Raw genomic sequence first — 26876 nt, 5'->3', positions numbered from 1 at the left:
TTTTACTGATTGGAACGGGTATTATTCTCCTCACAATACAGTTTTTTTTATTTTACGTTAATTCCTATATTTCAATGCCTAACATTTATTATTCATTTATAAGTTTTCTTTCAGTAAATTTCCTGTTTATAATAAAATTTAATGTTTGTTTTTTTTCTAGCCTACCGGACGGTTGCCATACAACTAGTTGGACCCAGTTGAGACACAAGGACACACACACAAACCAGTAATACCTTCTACTTTAATTCCCGTATAAATCTGATTAGTGATTTAATTTTGTTGTTCTCTTTCTTTTATTTTAGGACTGTCTTCGTATGGTAGGTGGCTTACACAGCTCTTAGCCAGACAACACAAATAAAATTTGCAATAAAATTTCGACTTCGACGTACAATACCATGCAGATGCTTCAAGAATTATCACCGTTCCCAGTCCGATAGTCTGATGATAGCTGGGGAAAGTCTCGAAACTAGCTAATTTTTTTCGCAATAAAATATCGCACTGGCCCCCTTTATAGCTAGGATGGCCAGTGCTATTCTTCAAACCACAGGAAACACTATCTATACGCAAAAGAAATGACAAATCACAAATCTACTACAAATTTTTTGAAACCATAGTTCACTCACATTCAATTCTTATCACACAATAAACGAAGATTAAAATTAATTTGATTTAACTGTCTTTTGATTCGACTTGACCACAAAAAGGTATTTTAATTAACCGGGCAAAACGATTACTTTACTTCTTCACAACGACTTCTCTTTGCTAAATGGCTTCTTTTTGGCCCCACCAGCTTATATAGGCCCACAACTTTCTTTTGGCCGCATTTTCTTTTCTCCCAAAATAAACAAACTGTCTCTGCCACTCTTTCTTCAATGTCAGGGTCGGTATTTTGTTATTGTGAATGTTTATTCAGTATCAACCCTGGACATTGAACCTTCAAATTAACGGACCACAGATTTGTCGGACAAGTCGTCGCTCTACACCATGCGATTTACCCCCCGCGTCATCCACTAACTGTTAGCCATTCTGACATTCTGGTGACACTTGAAGCCAACTTCATGCATTTCCACATTCACTCGCACGCCACCACCACACAACATCAACCAACAGCACGCAGGAGAGCATATAAAAAATACATATTATTTTAAAAGAAAAAAGTGTACTCATCCATCTAGGAATATCTCCCTATTTGCATCGCCGTCCTAGTTCATACATCGGTGGTCGCGTGCTTCGGCCATACAATCGTAACACATGTGGATTACCATAGCACCCCCCACCCCCTTATGGCTATCGTTGCCACGCGACTGGCTCATATTTCTGTTCGCCATAGGATGCAACACATAAACCTAATGGTGAGTTTAAAACGATTTTTTTTATTATAAGTAGCTAAGAATGATGACATCTTTCATACCCACATCTGACTTAAGATGAGGAATTATTTGTACATGCATCACCAACTGATTAAATAAATTTATCTTTATTTATTATAATTGAATATCATCAAATTTAATTAAATATATTTTCACTTATATTTTAGATTACAAATGGGCCATTATAATTAGACTGCAATACCAAGGGCTCGATGATGTCCAATGGTAAGTCTGCGTAGAGGTTAATGATTCTACAATTTTCTAATGATGACACCTTTCATACCCGAACAGAATAAGTTAATGAAGATTTAATATGAACATGCAACACCAACTGAATCGCTATATAACGTGGTTGATTGCACTATAGGCTAATACTTGAAACTAATAGTATGTTATTTATTGTTTCAGGCTGTGTATTCATGGCAAAGTTATGCATCATAAACCTAACCACAAATAATGGTGAGTTTTTAAACGATTTTTTATTAGAAGTAGCTAAGACTGATGACATCTTTCATACCCACATCTGAATTAAGATGAGGAATTATTTGTACATGCATCACCAACTGATTGAATAAAACTATCATTATTAATTAAAGTTGAATATTGTCGATTTTAATATATTTTTTACTTATATTTTAGATTACAAGTGAGCCATTTTATATAGAATGGAATAACCAAGGTTCGATTGTGTCCAAATGTAAGTTTGCATAGTGATTTAGGAATTTAAAAATTTTCTAATGATACCTTTCATACCCAAATCAGCATATATTGATGAAGATTTGACTTAAATATGTAACACCAACAGAATCGGTTTATTACATAGGCTTATATTTCTTCTTATTTATCGTTTCAGGTTGTGTAGCCAAAACTTTATGCGTGAATCTCACCGCAACTAAGGGTGAGTTTTATATTTGTCCAATTCGTTTTTTTTTTAATATTTGTTAGTATGTCAAATTTGTGTTTTTTTTATCAATGGTTAACGCTATTTGATTTTGAACAAACAAAATGTGTCTAAAACCATGTTTCCACAAGAGCCTAAGTCCATTTGATTTGATATAATCTTCAAACCCCGTTTCCATTACGATTTATGGGATTTTTATTTGTCAACAGTGACGTTTTTGACAGCGTTTTTATAGTGATTAGCATTTTTATTGCGTTCAGCATATACATTACTACAAATTTTATAATTAAAATAAGAAATTGTCAGATGGATAGAAAGAGTGCTGCCCAAAAATCCCAATAATAACCGATATTCAATGCAAACGCAGTGTTGCATTTGAATTTGGAAGGAGATTTGCTGCAAATCTCCTAAAATAAGTAGATTTGCTAACATTGAAAATGTATGGGAAACCTCGTTGCAAAACACGAGATTTCCGAAATCTCGTCGCAAATCTAGATTTGCTCCAAGTGGAAACATGGATTAATGTGAATACAAAATCAAAAATGTACGGATTTGACATATTTTGTGAGAAAATGATAAAACAAGCTGGGTCAAATATTTGACTAATCTGAACGTACCTTAAGAATGATGACATCTTTCACACCCACATCTGACTTAAGATGAGGATATATTTGTACATGCATCACCAGCTAATTGAAATTTTATAATTAAAGATTAGGTTTTTTTATACATTCTTAAAAAAAAATAATTCCATATATATTCTATTGGTTTATTTTATATAGTGTGAGAATCCGGCTGCATTGAAGAAAAGCCCTATGTGGCGGAGCAAAGGTAAGATTTCAATCAAAAATACTTTTCGTTTTCTGTTTTCATAAAATTAATTTTCTATAGGTATAGATAATCCAGAAAAGCCATTTAGAATGTTTTATGCTGATGACCTGCACAAATCTAAATTCCATGGCAGCACAACACACTGCTACAACAACAACCGGCACAAATCTAAGCAGATTTATTGATGCCACTCTATTGCTTTAGCTGCGTCTAACAGACTGTATAAGAGATCACTCTTACATATGAATAAAAGGATTTAAATAAAAAAGTAATTTGTTGCAATAGAAAAAAACTAAATTTTTGAACTTTGAAGTAGAGATGGGTACATGCGTTATTTTTCACTCACGCATGTTCGTGGGAAAAATTATCCTTGTTCTTACCCGACTTTTATGTCAACTCGCCTTAGATAATAGATTTTGAAGGAAAAAAACTTGCTGGTTTCATTCAGTGAGACATTTCCTCATTATTGCTGGTATTAAGTTCGTTTTTCGCAAAATTTTTTCGTGATTAATTTTTTTAGTTAATAGATTGAAGCAAAAAAACTTTCTGATTTTATTCAGTAGGACATTCCCTCGTTAAAGGCCGGTACTATATTCGGTTTTCGCGTTGAAACTCCATAAAAAAAAAAATAAACAAAAAAAATTGCCGAATTGTGTTCGTTTCATCATAACTTGTTTTTTCATCTAGGGAAAATTTACATTTCGGGACGCCCATTGAGAACACAAACACAGTCACTGTGCAACAAGTCATTTTCTTACCCAAAATAAACGCGATTGCCAAACTTCTAATTGTACCGTGACTTCAATCAGCCCAGGCCATGTGATAGGACGGTCCCCGTGGCACTGGACCTATCGACGGCATTCCACACGGTCAGCCATGTCAACATATTTGAGGACATCGCCAACACGTCCCTCCAGCCAGGCCTGTAATGCTGGGTCGCGAATTAATTGTGTGGTCGCCAGTCATTTGTGGAATTTAGGGATAATAAGTCGAAGCACCGCAGAGTGAAACAGGGAGTTCCCCAAGGTGGGGTGATATCTCCGGCACTGTTTAATCTCTACCTATCATCCATTCCGCCCACTTCAGACGACATAGAGATCGTATCATGTGCGGACGATTGGACGATCATGATATCAGGGCCCCTACCCATTGTTCACATCTGCGATAGGTTGAACGTCTACCACAACGAACTTCATATTTCGCTGCAAGAAAACCCGAAGATAGCTGCCACCAAATCTTCAGCCACATTGTTAACAAAAAATGCGGAGCCGACTGTGATGGTCGATGGAGAAATGATTTCGACCATCAAGTGTCCCAAAATACTTGGCGTCACATTTGACAGCTCTTACACAATCTCCCCACATGCCACAGCAATTTGCGATAAAGTCAAAAGTAGAAACAAGGTCCTCTTGCTTACTTGCTGGCAAACTGTTGACCATTGGCCGGTTTGTGGTAAGTTTTTCAGCGCCAGTGTGGTCTCATCAGCTTTGTGACACGCAGTGAATAATATTCAGATCTGTCAGTTCGGCATTCTGATAGATCTTAAGGTAGATCTAAATGATCTAATGCGTGGGGTTCAGCGCTACAAGAGAAAACCTCTAGATCAAGCGGCATAGCAAGCAGGTCTAGACAACATTCAAGCAGACACGGTAGCAGATGCGGTAAATGGCTACCTAGTGGATGTAGTCCTTGGAGAACGACCGCCTTGCATTCCACCTGGAGAAATTAACCTCTCCGGGCAAACCAGAGTAGTTCTGGCTCAATTACGTTCCGGCCGATGCAGCCGCCCCAACTGCTACAGAGCAAGGATTGATGCCGACGTGCAAGCTGTAGTCCCGATTGTAACCAGGGACTGCACGATACACGTCATCTGTTTATCTGCCCAGCCAGACCCACTCGACTCAGACCCAGCTCCCTGTGGACGCACCCCATCTTAGGCGCAGAGTTCCTGGGTCTTGACACTCTATACAAACTAAGCGAGACAATCCGCTTAATGGGTTAATAAAACACGGGATGAGTTGTTGTTGGCGGAGCGTAAAAATTCAAGTGTTAACCAAAACACCCTTGGTAAGTCGCTTCCTATTATTTTAAAAAAAATACCTCTCGAATACATTTTAAGGTCTTGTTTCGTTAATATAATCTATTTATTGTAATTTTATGTTGAATATCACTAATTTAACAAACAATAACTTACATTAAACAACGCCAAGATTGAGTTTGCACAATCAGTTCTTAAAAATTAAAATAAGTTATTATAGAGGAAAGAAAATAAAACTATTACATAGCGATTGTATGAATGAAACATTTGTGTATAATCAAGGCAATGAGTGATAGGACAGTACTGAAGGTTTGCACATATCGGTTTTCAGCTGCAGAACTTTTCAAAGAACTGGAACCCGTGAATGCAGGCTTTGTCGAACCAAAAGCCCTTGACTTCTTGAAGCTTTCGTAATACCAATCCATGCCATCCTTGCGATCCATGCGATCAATGCTACTAGGCTCGTCACGCTTTTGTGCATTGGCTGTCAGCTGGGGCTCTTCTGTGGTACGTCGTTGTTGTTGTTGCAATGATTTGTTGGTGAGACTGGGGGTAGTGCGTTGGTACTCCTCGGCTGTGGGTAAATTATGATGATGATGAACTTTGGTCACTGTGGATCGGGCCGCCCCTCCCGGTCTGGGCAGATAGGGCAAGGGTGGCGATGTAGTGGAATGTTGTACCGATGTTGTACTGGTTGTTGTCGTCGATGTAGTTATAGTGGTTACAAAATCATGTGTTTCTTGGGATTCTGGGGGATTTGGCGTTGTATGCTTCCATGATTGACGCTTGATTTGTTCCACCAGCTCCTCAGGTGGCGGTATCAGCAAAATTGTTTCTGAAGTTGTGGTCTGCACCAATGGGGGCGGTTTCATCATAGTCACCGATTGTGCCTCCAGATCATCGTATAACTCTGAATCAAAGGAATCACTAGCCGTAGGCTGGTTGGTGGTGGTAGTGCTGGGAGCCACTGTTGTTGTTGTGGTTGTACTGCTAGTGGTGGTTATGGAAGGTTGATATTTTCTAAGGGTAGACAATGGTCTAAATGTTGTGGTTTCCTCCATATCATTTTCTGTGACATAATAGGTCTGCGACTCCATCTCCTCCGACATGGAGGATTGTGTGATCGAACTAATTGTTGTGGTTGTTACAATGGGCATTCTATTTTTCAATTCAGATTCATTGGCGGTAATTTGATTTAAACGTTTGGTTTTATCTATTTTCGATGATGAAGACGCCAAAACTTCCACGGTACCTCTACGTCTGGAGGGATCATGCACTGGGATAAAGCCACCCACAGTATGTTCTGGAACTATGGGCTTAAAACCTCCCCTCTCTACACTTGAAGGGACCCTAAAACCTGTTTTGAAAACACTGGAGGGATTTTCCGAACTAGATGAAGTTTCGTCGGATGATATGTCAGTTAATCTTTTGCGTCCATTTATATCGAAATACTGCTGATGCTTCTCATCCTCTAAATCGTCCTTGTTTTTTAAATACTTTTCAAATTCGGCACTATTTGGTTGATACATACGCACTTTACCGTGGGACCCTGTAAACATGCGATGCGTTGCAGGCATTTCTGTGGTAGTGGTGGAGGGATTCCTATCTGCCACACCCAAACCACCATGTTCACCCCTATCTTTTCGGCCCCTTTCATTGGCACCAAAAAATCTGCCTAAACTTAAACTGGGTATGGGATAACCGAAAAATGTAAAGGGCGAAGAGGCATAGGGCGAATTTTGCAAGCCAGGCTTCTTTTTGAAATGATTCGTATTGAGTATGGTGTTGTTCAGATCCACATTTGGGCTGACCGATGTTGAATTAGGAATCGAAGGTTTCTTGTGGGCATGCAGCACGGTATTGCTTGTAGAAATATGGGAGCTCAAAGCGGGATTATCGTGAGCATTAGAGTGGTGCGATTGGGGGCTGAAAGTTTCATTTGCACCCGGTGGATAGTCTACATATTGATCATAAAAATATTCGCTTTCACCAGCCAAGGGTCGCTCAGCCGGAGGCAATTCATAGGCTTCACATTCATCATTGTAATTTTGCAATTCTCTTTGGAAGATGTCGCCATGCTCATTTAGCAAAGGCAAGTTGTTAAGACCCACGCTTCCATCAGATTCGCCATAGGCTACGGCACCGTTTCGCTGTTGGTTGTCGGCCAAATTATTACAAAGGTTTTTATCTATGCGTGAAGAGCGCAAGAGGCGCCCATCCTGGCATTTGGGTCCCGGATAAGGGAAATTGGTCTCTTGCAGCCAAACCGAAAGCCATTGCATTTCGCAGGAGCAATCAATGGGGTTGCCTATACAAATGGAAGTAAGTAATCATCTTGAGACACATAAAATGCAAACTTCATACTTACCGTCCATGTCTATAATGGCAATGTTCCCTCTCAGATTTCGGAAGGTGCGTTCCTTAACTGAACGTAAACGATTATTACGCATCGATAGCACCCTTAGGCGAGGCATGGTCTCAAAAGGTGAACCCTTGGAAAAAAGATTTTCAAATTAAAGTTTCCTTTAAAATGTCAAAGTTCTAACCTGTATACGGCAAATTTCATTGTTGTCCATTTTCAATTCCACCAACCAATTCAGCAACTTCAAAGGCATCGTGTGCACCGTTCTCACCGCATTTGTGGACAAGTCCAATACCTCCAAATTACGCATGCTGCGTAGCCCAATATTTTCCATATTGCGAAAATGATTATTGGATAAATTGAGAAACACCATGGAGGGAGAATTGAAGAAACTTTCCGAGGAGATAAATCTCAAATTGTTATATTGGAAATGTGAGGCCAAGAGATTGGGCAAATCCTCAAAGGCATGCTCCTTTAGCTCCGACAATTTATTATCCGCCAAAACAAATTCCTGCAGTTCTGGTAAGTTTTTCAGGGCCCCCTGCTCCACATGTTGGATCTCATTGCTGGACAAATCCAAGTACTGCAATTTGATCAGATTGCGGAAGGTTCCTCGGTTCAGCTCAGTTATAAGATTATTGGATAGGCGTATTTCCACCACCTGGCGCCAAGCGGCCACCACCTCTGAATGTATATGCGTTATTTGATTGTAGCTCAGATCGATGTCTTTCAAACTCATCAAATTGGCCAAACTAATGGACATGTCGGACAGGGCATTGGCTGATAAATCTAAATATTCCAATGATTTTTGAGACTCAAAGGCCAAAGGCGATATCGTTCTTATGCTGTTGCGCGATAAATCTAATTGCTCCAATTTAGAGTTGTTGGAAAACAAATTATCGGTTATGGAAGACAATTTATTGGCATTCATATTAAGATTCCTTAGCTCAGAGAGGGGCAGTAGAGCTCGCTCATCTATAATCATTAGATGATTTTCTTGCAAATGCAACAGCTCCAAACGATTGGAGCCTATGAAAACTGTATCATCCAGAGATCGTAGGCGATTGTTAGCCAAACTCAGCACTCGAAGCTGCGGTAAACCTTGAAATGCATATTTCGGAAGATGTTCCAGTCGATTTAAACTAATATCCAGCATACGTAAATTTGGCAAATTCAAAGACTTACTGGCCGGCAGGTGGGCAATAAGGTTTCCTCTTACCGATATGCGCTCCACAATTTTTGGCAACCCCGGTATCATTTCCAACATCTGGTTAAAGCTAGCATCAACCTCAAACAAACGGTCCAAATTACGAAACGTAGCAGGATGTACCACCTCCAATTCATTAAGGGAGATATTCAAAGTTTCCAACATAGGATTGTGTATGTAAGTTGTGGGATCCAGCTTGCTTAGGTCGTTTTCACTTAAATCCAGTCGACGCAAGGAAGGCAAACCAGCCAACAGAAAGGAATCTACCCATCTGAAGTTATTCAAAGACAAATCAAGCCCTTTCAGCCCGGGCAAATTCCAAAAAGGCATGGGTAAATCATGCGACAAGCTGTTGTTTCGCATGCGCAACTCCCTTAAAGCAGGCATGGCCATCAACGCATCCCGCTCGATATTCCTCAGTTGGTTATTATTAATATGCAATTGCTCCAAGGTACCATGACCTCGTAGAGCTCCATAATGTATGTCTCTCAGAAAATTATTACTAATGTCCAAAAACTTGAGCGCCGGTAAAGCCTCTAGCAAAGACCTTAACTCAGAGGTATCATCGATTTCGTTGTTGTAGATGTACATTGTCTCCACCCCGGAGCCAGAAGCCTGCATAAATGACTCAGGATGAATGCGTTTGATGTGATTATTATGCAAATAAATGGTCTTCAACATGGGAGTCCTTAGAAAGGCTCCATATTCTATTTCTGTAATGCGATTATCATTCAAATGTAACTCGCTGAGATGTGGTAAATCCACAAACGAGCCATCTTCTATGATGTTAATAATATTATGATCTAAACGTAGTTTTTTCAAATTTTCCAAGTCCTTTACAACTCGTCCCACCATGCCCACATCGCTTATCTGGTTATAGGACAATTTCAAACTAACCAAGTTGGGCAAACGGGCCAAGGCCCTCAGGTGTATCCAATTGATGCCATTGCGACTCAAGTCAATATTTTTCAAAGATATCATGCCATCGAATAGACCCGATTCTAAACGGTTAAGGTTTTCTCCACCTGTTATGTGGATATTTTGTAACTTGGGCAAATGTCTAAACCACTGAGGCTGTAGCTCAGTCAAGGATCTACTTTGTACGCTCAAATAGGTGAGACTTAATAAGCCCGAAAAGTCGGGTAGATGTTTCAATTCATCACTTTGTATGGTAATAGCCACCATATTAATCATGCCATTTAAACTCTCCACTGGTATGCTGCGCAGCTGAGGCTCCACTATATAAATTTCCACCAAGCTATTTTCCAGCTCATTTAGCCAACCATTCGAAACCCTCTCGATGATGTTGTACCTCAACATAAGGCGGACAATTTGTAAAGAGCCAAAGAAACGGCCTGGCAAGGCAGGTAATTGATTATTTTCCAGCACTAGCTCATCAATTGGTCCCTTGACGTTACGTTCTACAGCCTTAAGGCCATCTATGATTTGGGGTAAATTGCTGTGAGAGCACCTAAAATTAAATTGCAGGATAGCTATGACCCTCCACAACATAGATAATCACCTTTTCTCTTACCATATTTGTATTTCTTTGCCTCTCAGCGAACATCGACATGGCAATATGGCTTCTGATGGCGGGCAACCTTCGGCCCTTACACTTGCTATTAGATAACACAACAGCCAACAATAAAACAGCCAACTGCTCCAATCTCGCCATGGACCATTTATCCTTAACAGACGGCTGCCGCGTTTCTTCTTCATCTTAATCCACCAAGTTTAAGCAAAGGGCGCTGAGACATTGGGGGGCATAAGCATGCAATTCGTACAAAACTCGACCATGGTCTTTTATCTGAAAAGATGAATCATCAAGGAAAAAAATGTTTGAAATTTTGTAAACACCATGATGCAATGATAAATGTGTTGATGGCGATGCGTTTCGTTGCTTTTGTTTCCCTCAATGTAAAGCGAAAACGCCAAACAGTGTCATTGAACACCATCCATCAGCTATGAAAGAAGTTGGGCGCTGGAACACGCTTCATAAAATTTGCTCGATGTCATAACTTGCACAATTGTGTGCCAAGGAAGCACCAACATACACATGTATATGTACATCTGTAAGCATACACCCTTGCCTCACACATCGGTAAAAATGGTTTCATGTAATGATGAAATCTTTTGGAGTAGGAGTGTTGTAGTTGGTGTTGTTGCCATGGCTAAAAGCACCACAGCTCTTTGGCGCATGCGCAACATTACATTTAATGAAACTTTTTTGAAAGTCATTCATTTTATAAAGACGCTGTACTACTCAGAGTGATTGAATAAAAAAACTTATGTTTATGGCCAAAAATTAAAATTCATAGATTGTTTTTCGAATTTGATTTAAATATGTAGATATTTGTCACAATTTAATATTTTCAAAAAAAAAAAATTATTCATTGTGAATTATATTATAATTTGTTCTGATGTCTTCGCCTAGGTTCGAATTCGGGTGAGAATTTGTGAGGTACTATGCCATGTTAAAACTTCTTAAAGGGGTGTCGCATTGCGGTACGCCGTTCAGACTCGGAGGAGGACCCTTATCATTGAGCTTAAAATTTGAATCGGACAGCACTCAGTGATATGTGAGAAGTTTGCCCCAGTTCCTTAGTGGAATGTACATGGGCAAATTAGCAATTTACCAACATTTTGATTTAACAAAAAGTTGTATTATTTTTCAGTTTTTATAAATTTTTATTTCTAAAGAAGATTTTTTCAGTACTTTAATTCTGCAAAATTTTTTGTCAAAATTTATTTCTTATTGAGATTCCATTGCACGATATTGTCCGGCGTTAGACAATTGTTTAATGCTTTCTATTCGAAGAATAGTATAGCAAAAAACATTTGAAAAGTCAGCACAAAGTGTGTTGTTGCTAGAAATCGCGATAAAGGAAACCAGTCAAATGCTTCTACCAACAACACACTTTTTGCTGACTTTTTAAATGTTTTTTGCTATACTATTCTTCGAATAGAATCTCAATAACATTTTAAGACCAATAAAAAAGCGCAAACAGACAAAATTTATTTCTATAAAAAATCTTGTCAAAATTTCATTTCTATAGAATTTTTGTCGAAATTTTTTTCTATAAAAAATGTCATCAAAATTTATTTTTATACCCACCACCGAAGGATGGGGGTATATTCCTTTTGTCGTTCCATTTCCAACCCTATAAAGTATATATATTCTTGATCAGCGTAAAAATCTAAGACGATCTAGACATGTCCGTCCGTCTGTCTGTTGAAATCACGCTACAGTTTTTAAAAATTAAGATATTGAGCTGAAATTTTGCACAGATTCTTTTTTTGTCCATAAGCAGGTTAAGTTCGAAGATGGGTTATATCGGATTATATGTTGATATAGCCCCCATATAGACCGATCCGCCGACTTAGGGTCTTAGGCCCATAAAAGCCACATTTATTATCTGATTTTGCTGAAATTTAGGAAAGTGAGTTGCGTTGGACCCTTCGACATCCTTCGTCAATTTGGCTCAGATCGGTTTAAATTTGGATATAGCTGCCATATAGACCGATTCCCAGATTTAGGGTCTTAGGCCCATAAAAGCCACATTTTATATCGGATTTTGATGAAATTTGGCACAGTGAGTTGGGTTAGGCCCTTCAACATTCTTCATCAATTTGGTCCAGATCGATCCAAATTTGGGTATAGCTGCCATATAGACCGATCCTCCGATTTATGGTTTTAGGCCTATTAAAGCCACATTTATTATCCGATTTTGCTGAAATTTGGGACAGTGAGTTGCGTTGAGCCCTTCGACATCCTTCGTCAATTTGGTCCAGATCGATCCAAATTTGGGTATAGCTGCCATATAGACCGATCCTCCGATTTATGGTCTTAGGCCCATAAAAGCCACATTTATTATCCGATTTTGCTGAAATTCGACATCCTTCGTCAATTTGGCCCAGATCGGTCCAAATTTGGATGTAGCTGCCATATAGACCGATCCTCCGATTTATGGTCTTAGGCACATAAAAGCCACATTTATTATCCGATTTTGCTGAAATTTGGGACAGTGATTTGCCTTAGGCCCTTCGACATCTTTCTTCTATTTGGCCCTGATCGGTTCAGATTTGGATATAGCTGCGATATAGACCGATCTCTCGATTTAAGGTTTTGGGCCCATAAAAAGCGCATTTATTGTCCGATTTCGCCGAAATTTGGGACAATGACTTGTGTTGGGCCCTTCGATATTTGTCTTCAATTTGGGTCAGATCGGTCCAGATTTGGATTAGCTGCCATATAGACCGATCTCTCGGTTGAACAATGACTTGTACTTATAAGCATTTGGTCTAAATCGGATGATATCTATAGAGCTGCTATGGGGCATAAGGCATGCATTTTTCACTGGATTTTGACGAAATGTGGTTCACATATATACCCGAGGTGGTGGGTATCCAAAGTTCGGCCCGGCCGAACTTAACGCCTTCTTACTTGTTATAGAAAATTTTGTCTATATTTATTTATCTGGAAAATTTTGTCGAAAATTTTATTTCCAGTATTAGGTACACCCTCATCCACCATAGGATGAGGGTATACTTATTTCGTCACTCCGTTTGAAACACTTCGAAATATTCGTCTAAGGTATATATAAAGTATAAATATTCTTGATTGTCATGACATTTTAGGTCGATATAGCCATGTCCGTCAGTCTCTCCTTCCGTCCGTCTGTTTGTCGAAAGCACGCTAACTTTCGAAGGAGTAAAGTTTGGCGCTTAAAATTTAGCATTAATCGTTCTTATTAGCGTAGGTCGTTGTGGATTGTGAATGGGCCAAATCGGTCTATGTTTTAATATAGCTATCATATAAATCGATCTTATATCTTGGCTTCTTGAGCTTCTAGAGGTCGCTCTGTCGCTCTCTGAACTCTGCCATGCATGCTTTTAATCATCCCATAACCTAATAGAGCTGCCGATCTCCAGATTTAACTTCTTGAACCTTTCAAGGGTCCAATTATTAATTGTGTCAAAATTTTATTTCCATAAAAAATTTTGTCCAACTTTAGTTTTTACGGAAAATTTTGCTAACATTTTTTTTCATGCCACTACGGACATGCACCAGTAATCGGCTTTTGCACTTCAATCCAATTATATTGGGTTGCCCAAAAAGTAATTGCGGATTTTTTAAAAGAAAGTAAATGCATTTTTAATAAAGCTTAGAATGAACTTTAATCAAATATACTTTTTTTACAATTTTTTTCTAAAGCAAGCAAAAAGTAGCAGCTGATAACTGACAGAAGAAAGAATGCTATTACAGAGTCACAAGCTGTGAAAAAATTTGTCAACGCCGACAATATAAAAAATCAGCAATTACTTTTTGGGCAACCCAATAGTTATCTATCGCCCACCGGATTTAAGCATAAATCATTTATTGAAAGAGTTGGATGACGCTCTTAGCAATGTTAGAAACAAAAATGAGCTAATAGTTACTGGCGACTTAAGCTCAATGATAAGGTCCCTTTTCCCTTTTTTATGCCGAGTCCGAACGGTGTGCCACAAAGCGACACCACTTGGTCAAGAAGTTTTAACATGACACAGTCCCTCAGAAATGTCGGCAGCATTAGGCAGGGATAACCAGCGCTGAAAAGTTTTCTGATGTTCGCGACGGAATTTAAATCCAGGCGCTCTGCGTCATTGGCGGACATGCGAACCTCCGCTCCACGGTGGCCTCCAAGATGTTTATAAGATGCAACAGGAAAACAGCTGACCATTACGCTATGTTTGGATGCATGGATCAAACATGAGAATCGTATAGAGTATCAAATGAACATAAACTGGCTGAAGCTAAAGTCAATATAAACACATCTAAAGCAAACCTAATAATAAAATATAACAAGTAAAAGCGTTCTAAGTTCGGCCGGGCCGAATCTTATATACCCTCCATCATGGATTGCATTGGTCGATTTCGTTGCCCGGTATCTCCATTTTGACATACGAAAAATAATGGATAAGAATTGCTATGTTATTGAAGCTATAGCAAGTTATGGCCCGATTCGGACCATAATTAAGTTGAATGTTGGAGACCATAGTATAAGTCATTGTGTAAAAGTTTAGCCGATTCGGATAAGAATTGCCCCCTTTAGGGGCTAGAAAAAGAAGTAAAATCAGGAGATTGGTTTCATGGGAGCTGTATCAGGCTATAGACCGATTCAGACCATATTTGATACGTATGCTGAATGCCATGGGAGTTGTACATAATTTCTGCCAAATCGGATAATAATTGCGCCCTCTAGAGACTTAATAAGTATAATCGGGCTATCGGTTTATATGGGAGCTATATCAGGTTATAAACCGATTTAGACCATACATGGCATAGTTCTTGCGAGACAAAACAAAACTAAACCGATTTCAGGAAAATCGGATAATAATTGCGCCCTCTAGAGACTCGAGTAGTCAAGATCCAACGTCGACTTATATGTCAGCTATATCAGGTTTTGGACCAATGTGAACCATACTTGGCAAAATTTCAGCCAAATCCAGTAAGAAGTGCGCCCTCTAGTGGCTCAAGAAGTCAAGATCCTAGATCGGATCAAAACAATATTTCAAGCGCGTAGCTTTACTCCTTCGAAAGTAAGGGTGCTTACGATCAAGAATATATATACTTTATGGGGTCTAAGACGAATATTTCGAGGTTTTACAAATGGAATGACGAAATTAGTGCACCCCCATCTCACGGGTATAAAAAGGTCTCGCACAACCAATGTGAAATTATATATTTTTGAAGAAATTCAAATTTTTTTAAATCATACAAATCCAAAACGAAAAATGTATCAAGTCTTATAACTTTCACGAAAAGCCACATTGCCTATGAACAAAATGAGATATTGATCGTAAAAATCGGTTTACATACTTCGTTTTTATTAACAATTAAATGAAGGCATCTCACTTTAAATCGAATTAGGGACACCGCTTTTAGTTTTGAAAAATTTACGTTTTATTGAAATTAAATGTTAAAAAACATGTAAGGATGGGCTAAAGTCGGGCGAAGACGACCTTTTAATACCCTACAACACATTGGATATGCAGGCTAAGTCGTAGACTCTGAAATTTGTCTTAATTTGATATGTAGAATTTCCATCAAATCCGAACATATTGTAGAAGCCATAGAGTAAATCGTTATGCAAATTTTTGAGAAGATCGAATGATAAACGCGTCAGCACAGGCCTTAAAAGTAAAAATCGGGATATGCATATATATGGGAGTTTATCTAAAACTGAACAAATGAAATGAAATGAAATGAAATTCATCAGTCATCCGAAGAGTTATAAGATAAAACGTTGTGCCAAATTTTGTACAGATTATTCAAATCCGGACGAAAATATATATGGGAGCTATATCTAAGTCCGAACCGATTTCAACCGAAATACGCACATAAAGTAAGAATCATTGTGCAAAGAAAATCTTGTAGAAAATTCGCTGAAAAGAATCTTAAAGTGAAAACCTAAATCTAAAATCTAAAAGTGAAACAAATTTTCCTTGGAATACCATGTTACGAAAATAGTATATCGCTTGACAAACAGTTTAACAATTTGAGTGCCTTTATCTGAATCCCATATGATCTTTATTGGTCAACGAATTTAAGTTTGGATGTTTTGGTGTACTTCATTTCGGCATCGTGCTAGAGCACAATGCCGAAATGCCCTTGACATAGTTCTATATTATGGCACAGATCGGTCAAGATTTGGATATAGCTGCCAAATAGACTGATCTCTCGGTTTTAGATTTTGGGGCCAGAAAAAGCGCATTTATTGTCCGATGTCGCCGCAATTTGGGACAGTGAGTTGTGTTAGGCCCTTCGACATCCTATTTCAATTTCACTCAGATCGATCAAGATTTGGATATAGCTGCCATATAGACCGATATCTCGATTTTAAGTCTTGGTCCCAAAAAAGACGCATTTATAATCCGATTTAACTGAAATTTGACATCCATGTTGTATATGGTTCAGATCGGTTTGTTTTTAGATATAGCTACTAAAAAGACCAATATTTTGTTATACGTAATTGACCATTCACTTGTACTTGTTAGTATTTGATCCAAATCGGATCATATTTCGATATAACTGCTATGGGACAAAAGGTATGCAAATTTCACTGGATTTGGATGAAAGGTGGTTTACATATATACCCGAGGTGGTGGGTATCCAAAGTTCGGCCCAGCCGAACTTAACGCCTTTTTACTTGTTTCCTTTAGATTCAAATTTGTTTCCCGAACATTTTTTATATTGGGTTTCATAAAATCCCAATATAATTATTTTTAGAATTTTATTTTTATAGAAAGAAACCTGCCTGTAAAAAACACTGCCAATTTTTTTTCCTTTAGATTCAAATTTGTTTCCCGAACATATTTTATATTGGTTTTCATAAAATCCTACTGTGCAGTCGCTTGATATACTCGTTTCGTTGTTATTCACAGTTTCAGGTTTTTCTTCAATTTTGCAATCGATGATTTTACGTGGTGTTGGTTTTATGCGCATTTTCTTACAATTGCGCATGAGTACAAGATCGTTCAGCTCATACACTCGAAAAAAACCACCCACCCCAAAACACCGAGTAACTTACCACTACAACTGCATAACCATGAAATACAACCATTATCGCAGGCTAATCAAAACAGCAAGTTCCGTTCTTTGTGCCGAATATGAGGCAAATAGCAATTTTGAAATGTGCACACGATTGCATCTAACGAACCTTGAAATTATTGTCGTGTTGTTGAATGTCGTTGTTAGTCTCATTTTCCTTCCTCCCCTTCCAAAAAAATGCTCGTGAGTTTCTTTTTTGCGCACATAGGTTAATTTTACCCAAAGAATTTCATATTTGAATGGAATAATTGTTATTTTTGTGGTCTCTTTTTCTTCTCAGTTTTTCTTCACATATTTCATGTGGCGCATCTAAGTGTTTTACGTTTTAATATTTTTTCGGGATAGAAAAGTACTTTTGGCATTTGGAAACGATAGTGGAGGGGAAGGGAAGAAGACTTGACATTCGGCAAAAGTTTGGTAGACTCAAAGAGATGCTTTTGACTGACAATTTTTTTAATAATCCATTTTGTTTTTCAAAATTCTGAGCATTTAATCAAAATCCAAAGATGTTGAAAAATTTTAAAAATTATTTTTAAATATTTTTAATCTTTTTAAGACTTCAATGTATTTCATAATTAGTTTTAGTGAAAACATGAAATGCACTGTATCACATCTGTGCAATACATTTGTAAATATTTTTTTTCCAAACCCCCTCAATAGGTTTTTTAATCAGATGTTTTGTATTGAATTCAGCGCTGAATGATTCTATCACTTTTTTTTGTGTCAACATGAATAACCTTCTCGGATTTGCTTTCTCTTGAAATCCCCGCTTGCTATTCCATGATATTTGCGCAAATGTAGGAAAACATTGATTATATTATTAAACTATAAGTAAATTTCTTTTGACATGAAGAAATAATAACGCCATTTTTCTAATAAAACGTTTTTGATATGGCTGACAAAAAAAGAAACAAACTTGCGTACCTATGCTTTTCACATTTTCATTCCTTGCATAATTAGGGTGTGTTCGTGCGTTTCAATGATAATTTGGAGTCATTTTTATTTGGTGGGATTTAGAAAGTTTTGCCTTTGTACGAAAACCTTCAGTGGAAAATATTTGTTGTGCAACATTGACTAAGGAAAAATAAGTTTGGACGGAGAGAAGGTTATTCATTCACGTGTGTAATTGTCCTGTTCATATAAGAATTTCTATGGGAATTCTCTTGAGAACGCTATTTGGTTTAAAAAATTTAAAAGTGAAAAATATGCGAAATATGAAAAAATAGCAGTTATAAATTATTAGTCCTATTGTAGCATTGGGTTGCCCAAAAAGTAATTGCGGATTTTTTAAAAGAAAGTAAATGCATTTTTAATAAAACTTAGATTGAACTTTAATTAACTTTAATTTAAAACAGCTGATAACTAACAGAAGAAAGAATGCAATTGCAGAGTCACAAGCTGTGAAAAATCCGCAATTACTTTTTGGGCAACCCAATATAATATAAAGGCAAGATTTAGTTCGGATACGAAGTTACCTGTAATTATGTTAAAAAAATAAATATATTTTTTTAAAGTTTGCTGACTGTATTTAGTTAGATTTGCTGCTTTTACAGCAGTAATTCTGCTGTTAAAGCAATTTTTTTTTGCAATTTCAGAAGAGCAGGCAGACTGCTGAAAAGTCTGTTGTTTGCGGAAATTGTCTGCTGCTCAGTTTATGATGGGATTGCTAGGAGACAGTGTTAAATGGTAGATGCCAAATTTTATGCAAAATGTTTAACTTTGTTAATTGTAGGGTGATTAGTTCGGTTTTTGAAACCCGGTTTTTCAGCTTTTTAAGCTCAATCGGTTTCTTGAAAATTGCAATTTTTCGGGTTTTTAATAAATCGCTTTCATGCCAAAATCAACCGCTTGTTTATTAATGGTTCATTTCTAATCATATTTTGTGATAATTATAACTAATATTTCATTGAAATCTTCTAAATATTTCGGTTTGACCTTTAGAGAAAAAGACGTAATTTTTTTTCAAAATTCTGTCTTTAAGGAAATTCCGTCAACTTTTTTTGTCCACAATAATGTTTATCTATTTTGAGTAAATAATAATGTTTATGTGTTCTTTGGCAAATTTTTATCCAAATCTTTGTCTTAAAAATTGTTATCGATTTTTTTTTTTTGATTGAGAAGATTTCAAAAAATTTGTCTTTTATTGAAGAAAAATTTTCATCAACATTTTTCTTTGAAAGTTTGAAAAAAAAATAAGTAAATTGATTTTATCTTAACAGAATTTTTTACTAAAATTTTGTCTAAAGAGAAAATTTCATTTCGATTTTCGCTTTATAGAAAATTTCATTGAAATATTTCTTTATAGAAAATTTTATTGAAATTTTGTTTTAATAGAAAATTCCATTTAAATTTTTGTCTTTAGAGAACATTTATTCAAAATTTAGTCTTCTATAAAAATTTCATTTAAATTTTTTTCTTCAGATCTCTAAGATACTGAAAAAAACATGCTGGTCGAGTTTTGACTTCTTCTTAGGTTTATTTATTACGGTTTATTTATCAAATTTGAAGAGGGTTTACTTTAATAGAAAAATAACCAGTTTAACCGGTTTTATAAAAATCCCAAAAATTTAAACCAGTTTTTTAAAAAGGTAATTTTCGAATTGTTCTAAGACCGGTTTCAGGAAAAGGTCGGTTTATTGATAATCCTAGAATATTTTTTTATTTTATTTTATTTACATTTAATTTTATTAATGTAATAAATAAACCAACAAGTCCCATTATTAAATGCTACAAACTTTATACAAAAAATAGTATATTGTAAATAAAACAATGTTTATATTCCTTGCTAGAAAGATGTATAGTAATTGTCAGAAACAAGATACCAATCAAATGTTCACTGATTCAATTACGATTGAAATTTAGACAATTTTGAATTAAAAAATTAATAGATTCAATAAACTTTTAATTATATCTGAAATTTTTTCAATTACGATCGAGAATGAAATTTGTGTTATTTTCAATCAAAAAATTAATTGATTCAATCATTTTTATACCCTCCACCATAGGATGGGGGTATACTAATTTCGTCAATCGTGATTTTTTGTAACACCTCGACATTTTAAGTCGATCTAGCCATGTCCGTCCGTCTGTCGGAAGCCACCTAACTTTCGAAAGAGTAAAGCTAGGCACATCAAATTTTGTGCAAATACTTTTTATTAGTGTAGGTCGGTTGGGATTGTAAATGGGCAAAATCGGTCCATGTTTTGATATAGCTGTCATATAAACCGACCTTGAATCTTGACTACTTGAGCCTCTAGAGGGCGCATTCTCGTCCGATTTGACTGAAATTTTGCACGCGGTGTTTTGGTATCACTTCCAACAACTGTGCTAAGTATGACTTAAATCGGTTCATAACCTGGTGTAGCTGCCATATAAACCGATCTCGGATCTTGACTTCTTGAACCGCTGGAGCCGATTTGGCTGAAATTTTACATGAGGTGTTTTGTTATGACTTCCAACAACTAAGTGCTAAGTATGGCGCAAATTGGTACATATATAACCTGGTATAGCGGCCAAACTTAGCACGCTCTTACTTGTTTTAATTGAATCTGAACGTTTTTAAATACGATCGTGACTGAAATTTTCAATTAAAAAATTAATTGATTCAATCATTTTTAATTTAATCTTAAAAAATTTTATATATAAAATTTTTTGAAATTTTTGTCTTTTTCAATTAAACAATCACTCGATTCGTTCGCCAATTCATTGATTTTATAGCTCTTTTCATTGAATTGAGGAACGAACGAGTGACAAAAAAATGTGTCTTTTTCAGGCCACCGTAGCACAGAGGTTAGCATGTCCGCCTATGACGCTGAACTCCTGGGTTCGAATCCTGGCAAGACCATCCGAAAAAAATTTTCAGCGGAGGTTTTCCCCTCCTAATGCTGGCAACATTTGTGAGATATACTATACGGACTCGGCTATTAAAAGGAGGCCCTTTTCATTGAGCTTAAACTGGCATCGGACTTCACTCATTGATATGTGAGAAGTTTGCCCCTGTTCCTTAGTTCATGGGCAAAATTTGCATTTGCAGACAAGTGTGGCAAGTATGGTCTAAATCGGTTCATAACCTGATATAGCTGCCATGTGAACTGATCAATTATTACTCGATTTGCCTGAAATTTTGAAGGGTGGTATGTAACTTGATTTAACTAATATATATTTGAAAAACTTGTTTGTTCCAACAACTGTGTTAAGTATGGTTCAAATCGGTCCATAACTTGATATAACTGTCATATAAACCGATCTGGGATCTTGACTTCTCGAGCTTCTAGAGCGGTCAATTATTATTCGATTTGGCTGAAATTTTCCACGAAGTGTTTAACTTGACTTCCACCAAGTGTGCCAAATATGGTCTAAATCGGATTATAACCTTATATAGTCGCCATATAAACCGATCTCCCGATTTGACTTCTTGATTCCCTAGAGGGCGTAATTAATACTTAATTTTCCTGAAATATATGGAAAAAGTCATTTAAAGAGCTCGAAAAGTTCGATCCATGGTGAAGGGTATATAAGAACTTAGCACGCTTTTACTTGTTTTATAATATTTTGCGTTTAAAAAACTATCGATTCTAAAGTAGGTATTCATACATTCGAAAACAAAACAACAACTCAACTATTTGGTATACCCACCACCGTAGGAAAGAAGGTATATTCATTTTGTCATTTCGTTTGCAACACATCGAAATATCAATTTCCGGCCCTACAAAGTATATATATACTCAGATCGTCGTAAAATTCTAAGACGATTTAACGATGTCCGTATGTCTGTTCGTCTATCCGTCCGTCTGTTGTAATCACTCTAGAGCCTCCAAAAATTTAGATATTGAACTGAAATTTGGCACAGATACGTCTTTTTGATGCATGCTGGTTAAGTTCTAGAACAGGCCAAATCGGACCAAATTTGGATATAGCTGCTATATAAACGGATTTTCCGATAAATGCCCATATAAACTTTATTTTTCATCCGATTTTGCTGAAATTTTAAACAGTGAGTAGTTTAAGGCTTACTGACATATGGTTCAGATCGGACTGTATTTAGATATAGCTTCCATATAGACCGATCTCCCGATGAAGGGTCTGAAGACCATAAAAGCTTTATTTATTACCCGATTTCGCTGAAATTTGAAACAGTGAGTTTTTCTGAGCCTCACGATATCCGACCTTAATATGGTTCAAATCGGTTTATAATTGGATATATCCGCCAAAAAGACCAATATTCTATAAAATTGAATAGTGACATATATATTAGACCACTCAATGTCCGTGCCGAATTTGGGTGCTTAAGTTATCCAATTTTCACCGGATTTTGACGAAATGGGGTTTACATATATACCCGAGGTGGTGGGTATCCAAAGTTCGACCCGGCCGAACTTAATGCCTTTTCACTTGTTACTTGCTTGCTTTAATTCATATTGGTAAAAAATCAAAATGCATGCGGTACATGTTATATGAGTTCTTTATTATTTTGAATAGGCTCAATCCCTTTTAAAATAAAACAAAAGATATATGAAAAGACAGTTTTCGCAAATAAATATACACAAAAAAATTAGATGAAATCCCTAATAACATGTTTTATTTGTCAGGAATAAATGGTATTATTGGGTCAAACTTTGTATTTGTCACAAATTCTTGCGTGAGTTTATCATGAAAGTTGCAATTTTTCGTAAACAAAGTCCCAACATTTTACACAAAAGAAGTTTACTAAACAAAAATTTTGTTTATGGCATTATTTTTTGCGTGTAGGAAAAATGTTTGATAGTAAAAAAGTCTTTGTTAAATAACTTTATGAAAGAAGTTTTTGTTGACTTTTCCGAGAAGCCTTTGTTAAATAACTTTCTTGGATGACTTTTTTATAGTAGAGCATCAACTCATTACATCCCTTGAAAACGGTTTTTACAGAGTTAACCGAAATATTGAAAAATAATTAAATAAAATTTAATTGTTTTTAATGGACCTATAGCCGAAACGATATAATAATAGCAAAAATAAAAAAGTTCTACAATACACAAACAGAAAAAATGTACGCTTTATGACTTTTCTATAGGAAATGTCTTCGTAGGTGATTTTTTCTATAAAAAAAGTCTACGTTAGATGGCTTTTCCATAGAATAGTCTTCGTTGCATGATTTGTCCATTGAAATAGTGTTTGCTTGACATTTTTCTATAGAAATAGTTTTCCCTTTATGGATTTCCATAATGCAAGTTTCATAGAAAATCTCTCCGTTAGATATCTTTTCCTTAGAAAAAGTGTTCCTTAATGATTTTTCTTAATTAATATATATTTTACTTTCTCTGGGAAAGCTGTTTGTTTCATGTCTTTTCCATAAAAAAGTATTTGTTCGATAATTTTACTATGGAAAAAGTCTTCGTTAGATAAGTTTTCCGTTGATTGTGTCTTGTTCTTCTTTCTTTTAAGCGAAAACTGATTTCGTCTGCTTTTTCATAGAAAACATCTATGTCACATGTTTTTCCCATAGAAACGCCTTTTTTATTGACTAAAGATTTTTGGTGATGATTGCGAACCTACTAAGTGAAACTTCATAATTAAGATGCTATCTTTAAACTAAAGTCACTATATTCTAAAGGACACAAATTGTGTTTCAGTATTCTATCACCAAATCAAATTTTACTTCATAGATGGCTCTTAATTTTATTTTTCGTAAGAAACTTGTCATCTTTATTTTTCCAATATAATAACGAAGACGCTCTAACTTGTAGGGCTTTTTGTTTCTTTAATTAAGGTACAATATTGTCTATAAGGCCCAAAGTTAAGGATCTATTAAACTTCAATTTTGGATAAAAACTCTTTAATATCACGTAAAAAATCTTTCACTTAATAAAAGGTTTACTTCAGCATTTGGAAAATTTTCTTTGGCTCAAATATTTAAAGTTCGAACAAATTGTTTTTCCTTGTAGGAAAGGGTTTTACATTTTTTCGTGAAGTACATACAGCGGTCAAAAAAAGTATTCATCATTAGCAAAATTGATAATAAATTCACTTATTTTGGGTAATTGAAGAAAATTTAAAGTAAACAAATAATGCAGTTTTATGCAATAGTTTATTTTTCGTAATATGTTTTAAAATAAATTCAAAAAATAAATTTAATTAGCGCAAAAAATGCAATTTTATATAATAACACCAAAAACAGAACAAAAAAAGTATTCATCATTGATGTGCTATCATCAAAGTCAAATTCAAATATTATTTGGGAATCCCCCTTTTCTGTTTTATTTAGTAAAGGAGGCTTTGCCCTTGACAGCAAATATTTAATTTCATTGAAAATATAGTTTTTGTCAAAATGGGTCGTAAGCAAAACGAGGTTTCTGATGAGGTAAAAGTTTTGATAATAAAACACCACAGGAATGGTTTAACTCAAAAAACTATCAGTGAAATATTAAATAGACCACGATCTACTATACAATCCATCATCAGAAAGTGGACAGAAACGAAAACTGTTGACAATAAACCAAGATCTGGTCGACCAAAAGCACTTTCAGTTGGAGATGTGCGTTGGCTAGTGCGGCAAGTTCAGAAAACTCCGAAGACAAATGCGACCATTCTTCGTAAAAACACTATGGAATATTTAGGGAAGGAAGTTACTACACAAACAATTCGAAATACACTCAAAAGGCATAGTTACAGAGGAAGAACTGCACGTAAGAAGCCCTTTATAAATAAAATAAACCGAGTGAAAAGGCTAAACTTCGCAAAAATGTATGTAAAACAGCCCGAATCATTTTGGAAAACAGTCATTTTTGCAGACGAGAGCAAGTTTAATCTTTTTGGGTGCGATGGAAAGGTCATAGTGTACAGAAAACCAAATACAGAGCTTGAAGAACGAAACACAGTTGCTACTGTAAAACATGGTGGAGGTGGTTTAATGGTTTGGGGGTGTATGGCGGCTTCAGGAGCGGGAAATCTTGAAATTATTAATGGAGTAATGGATCATAAGTATTACATTGACATTTTAAAGAGGAATTTAAAAGATAGTGCTGTAAAACTTGGGCTTGGTAATAACTTTCAATATTATCAAGATAATGACCCCAAACATTCTGCTTTAAATACCAAGATGTGGATGCTGTATAACTGCCCCAAAGTCATTAAAACTCCTCCTCAAAGTCCCGACTTGAACCCAATTGAACATCTTTGGGAACATCTCGAACGCAAATTGAGAACGCGCAATTTTTCGAGCAAGAGTCAAATGCAACAGGTGATAATGGAGGAATGGACTAATATAGACCAAAATATAACCGCTAAATTACTCCAATCGATGTCAAACCGTTTAAAAGAAGTTATAAGACGCGGTGGTCGAATAACAAAGTATTAATTTTTTTAAATTATGTTATTTATTTTTTTGTTTTTTTGCAATGATGAATACTTTTTTTGTTTAATTTTTTGTGTTCAGCTGTAAAATGGCCCATTTTGTTCCAATAAATACTATTTTTTTCTTTAAAAACAATGAAATTGTGTACATATATATCACACAAGCACTACTGCATCATTAGTTTAATATGTTTTTATTCCAATTGTCTTTTGTAGACTTATTAAAAAAAAAAAAACATTGAATGATGAATACTTTTTTTGACCGCTGTATACATTTTTTAATTTTGATTTTTTTTCATTGTTTTTATCATGCCATTTATTTTAACATCAACTTTAAATCATTAATATGTAAATGTATTGTAGAAAATATTATTCTTGATGGTCCAAGTGTTTTGTCTGTAATATGTCAGTTATACTCTTAGTTAATATATATATATCCTTTTCCTCGTAGTTCAATTTGATTCAACTTGGTTCCATTCATGTTTTTGTCTTCACAGGCATTTTGATGAGGGTTTTACATCGTTCTTCAATTTTGTTTGAATTCTTTCTTGTTGTATTTAATAATTTTCTCATTTTTCTGTAGTTAAAATTATGTTTTCCATCCAATTTTTTTTCCTTGTATATATCAATGCACTGTTCACCTACTTTAATTTTTTTATTGCGTTTTGCTTTTTAAAAAAAAACTGATTTAATTTTTATTTGTTTTTATTAAATTTTCATAATTCACTCTTTTTCTATTACCACATTTAAAATTTCATTGCGTGTTGGCTTTAAGAAGAGTTTTTTTTTTAAGCAAAACTATGTAGGCTCAAAAATGGACTAACAGCCAGTATATTGCATAAATGTTATACTTTAATTCATAAATCAATAAAAAACCATAAAATCACTTTCATACAATTAATACTATTGCCTCAGAAGAATCAATTCTAAAAACACTTTGAAGAATGGAGTTAGTAAATCCTTTGTTGCAATAGGATATCCTTTCTTTATCTTTATTCACTGGTTAATCCTTATTGTATAGTTTATCCGAAAATTCGAACCGTTTCGTGCAAAATCTTCGCAAAGACTGTGATAAAAGTTTTAAAACCATGTCCAATTATTACTCAAGAAAGCTTTTGCCCTTCCTTCCTCTAAAACTTTAACATATAGATGTTGGAATACTCATACATATTATTTTACGAAATATTTCTTCTTTGAGGCAAACGGCTTTTCCACATACTCCATGTACATGCATGGCTGAAATTTTAAA

At 35.7% G+C, this 26876-nt stretch overlaps 1 protein-coding gene, 1 long non-coding RNA gene and 2 other non-coding genes across 7 annotated transcripts; 3 read left to right on the top strand and 1 right to left on the bottom strand.

The window, feature by feature from the left end:
- Nucleotides 1–158: 158 nt before the first annotated feature.
- LOC106087872 (uncharacterized) lies at nucleotides 159–3374 on the top strand. Its single transcript, XR_001221351.2, has 8 exons — nucleotides 159–226; nucleotides 303–1352; nucleotides 1538–1595; nucleotides 1779–1829; nucleotides 2010–2067; nucleotides 2224–2268; nucleotides 3054–3102; nucleotides 3163–3374. It is a non-coding gene; the product is annotated as an uncharacterized LOC106087872 (long non-coding RNA).
- LOC131994524 (small nucleolar RNA Me18S-Um1356) lies at nucleotides 1384–1469 on the top strand. Its single transcript, XR_009396814.1, has one exon. It is a non-coding gene; the product is annotated as a small nucleolar RNA Me18S-Um1356 (small nucleolar RNA).
- On the top strand, nucleotides 1860–1945 carry LOC131994525 (small nucleolar RNA Me18S-Um1356). The gene has a single exon (XR_009396815.1). It is a non-coding gene; the product is annotated as a small nucleolar RNA Me18S-Um1356 (small nucleolar RNA).
- Nucleotides 3375–5313: 1939 nt separating the features above from the next.
- On the bottom strand, nucleotides 5314–26668 carry LOC106087880 (protein artichoke). 4 transcript variants are annotated; one of them, XM_013253076.2, is made up of 5 exons: nucleotides 26523–26668; nucleotides 10244–10516; nucleotides 7687–10180; nucleotides 7509–7632; nucleotides 5314–7448 (listed from the first exon to the last, which is right to left on the bottom strand). In XM_013253076.2, exons 2-5 carry the CDS (start codon nucleotides 10426–10428, stop codon nucleotides 5380–5382), a joined length of 4872 nt encoding a protein of 1623 aa, XP_013108530.2. In that variant the 5' UTR covers nucleotides 10429–10516; nucleotides 26523–26668; the 3' UTR covers nucleotides 5314–5379. The 4 variants fall into 4 exon arrangements, with proteins under 4 accessions (XP_013108530.2, XP_013108531.2, XP_013108533.2 ...); XM_013253077.2 differs by lacking the exon at nucleotides 26523–26668 and adding an exon at nucleotides 17409–17660; XM_013253079.2 differs by lacking the exon at nucleotides 26523–26668 and adding an exon at nucleotides 17280–17309.
- Between the last annotated feature and the right edge of the window lie 208 nt (nucleotides 26669–26876).

Source organism: Stomoxys calcitrans, chromosome 1, assembly GCF_963082655.1.
Source record: "Stomoxys calcitrans chromosome 1, idStoCalc2.1, whole genome shotgun sequence".
NCBI classification, from domain to species: Eukaryota; Metazoa; Arthropoda; class Insecta; order Diptera; family Muscidae; genus Stomoxys; species Stomoxys calcitrans.
Note: the sequence above shows the minus strand (reverse complement) of the source record. Positions and strands in the feature narration are given on the sequence as shown.

What these genes read in the sequence shown, in the direction of transcription:
- LOC106087880 (XM_013253076.2), bottom strand. Translation starts at nt 10,428, where the DNA reads ATGAAGAAGAAACGCGGCAGCCGTCTGTTAAGGATAAATGGTCCATGG. An exon ending in GGCAAAGAAATACAAATATG is followed by an intron (nt 10,181 to 10,243) that starts GTAAGAGAAAAG and finishes ATTTAATTTTAG; the next exon opens with GTGCTCTCACAGCAATTTAC. An exon ending in TGCCATTATAGACATGGACG is followed by an intron (nt 7,449 to 7,508) that starts GTAAGTATGAAG and finishes CCATTTGTATAG; the next exon opens with GCAACCCCATTGATTGCTCC.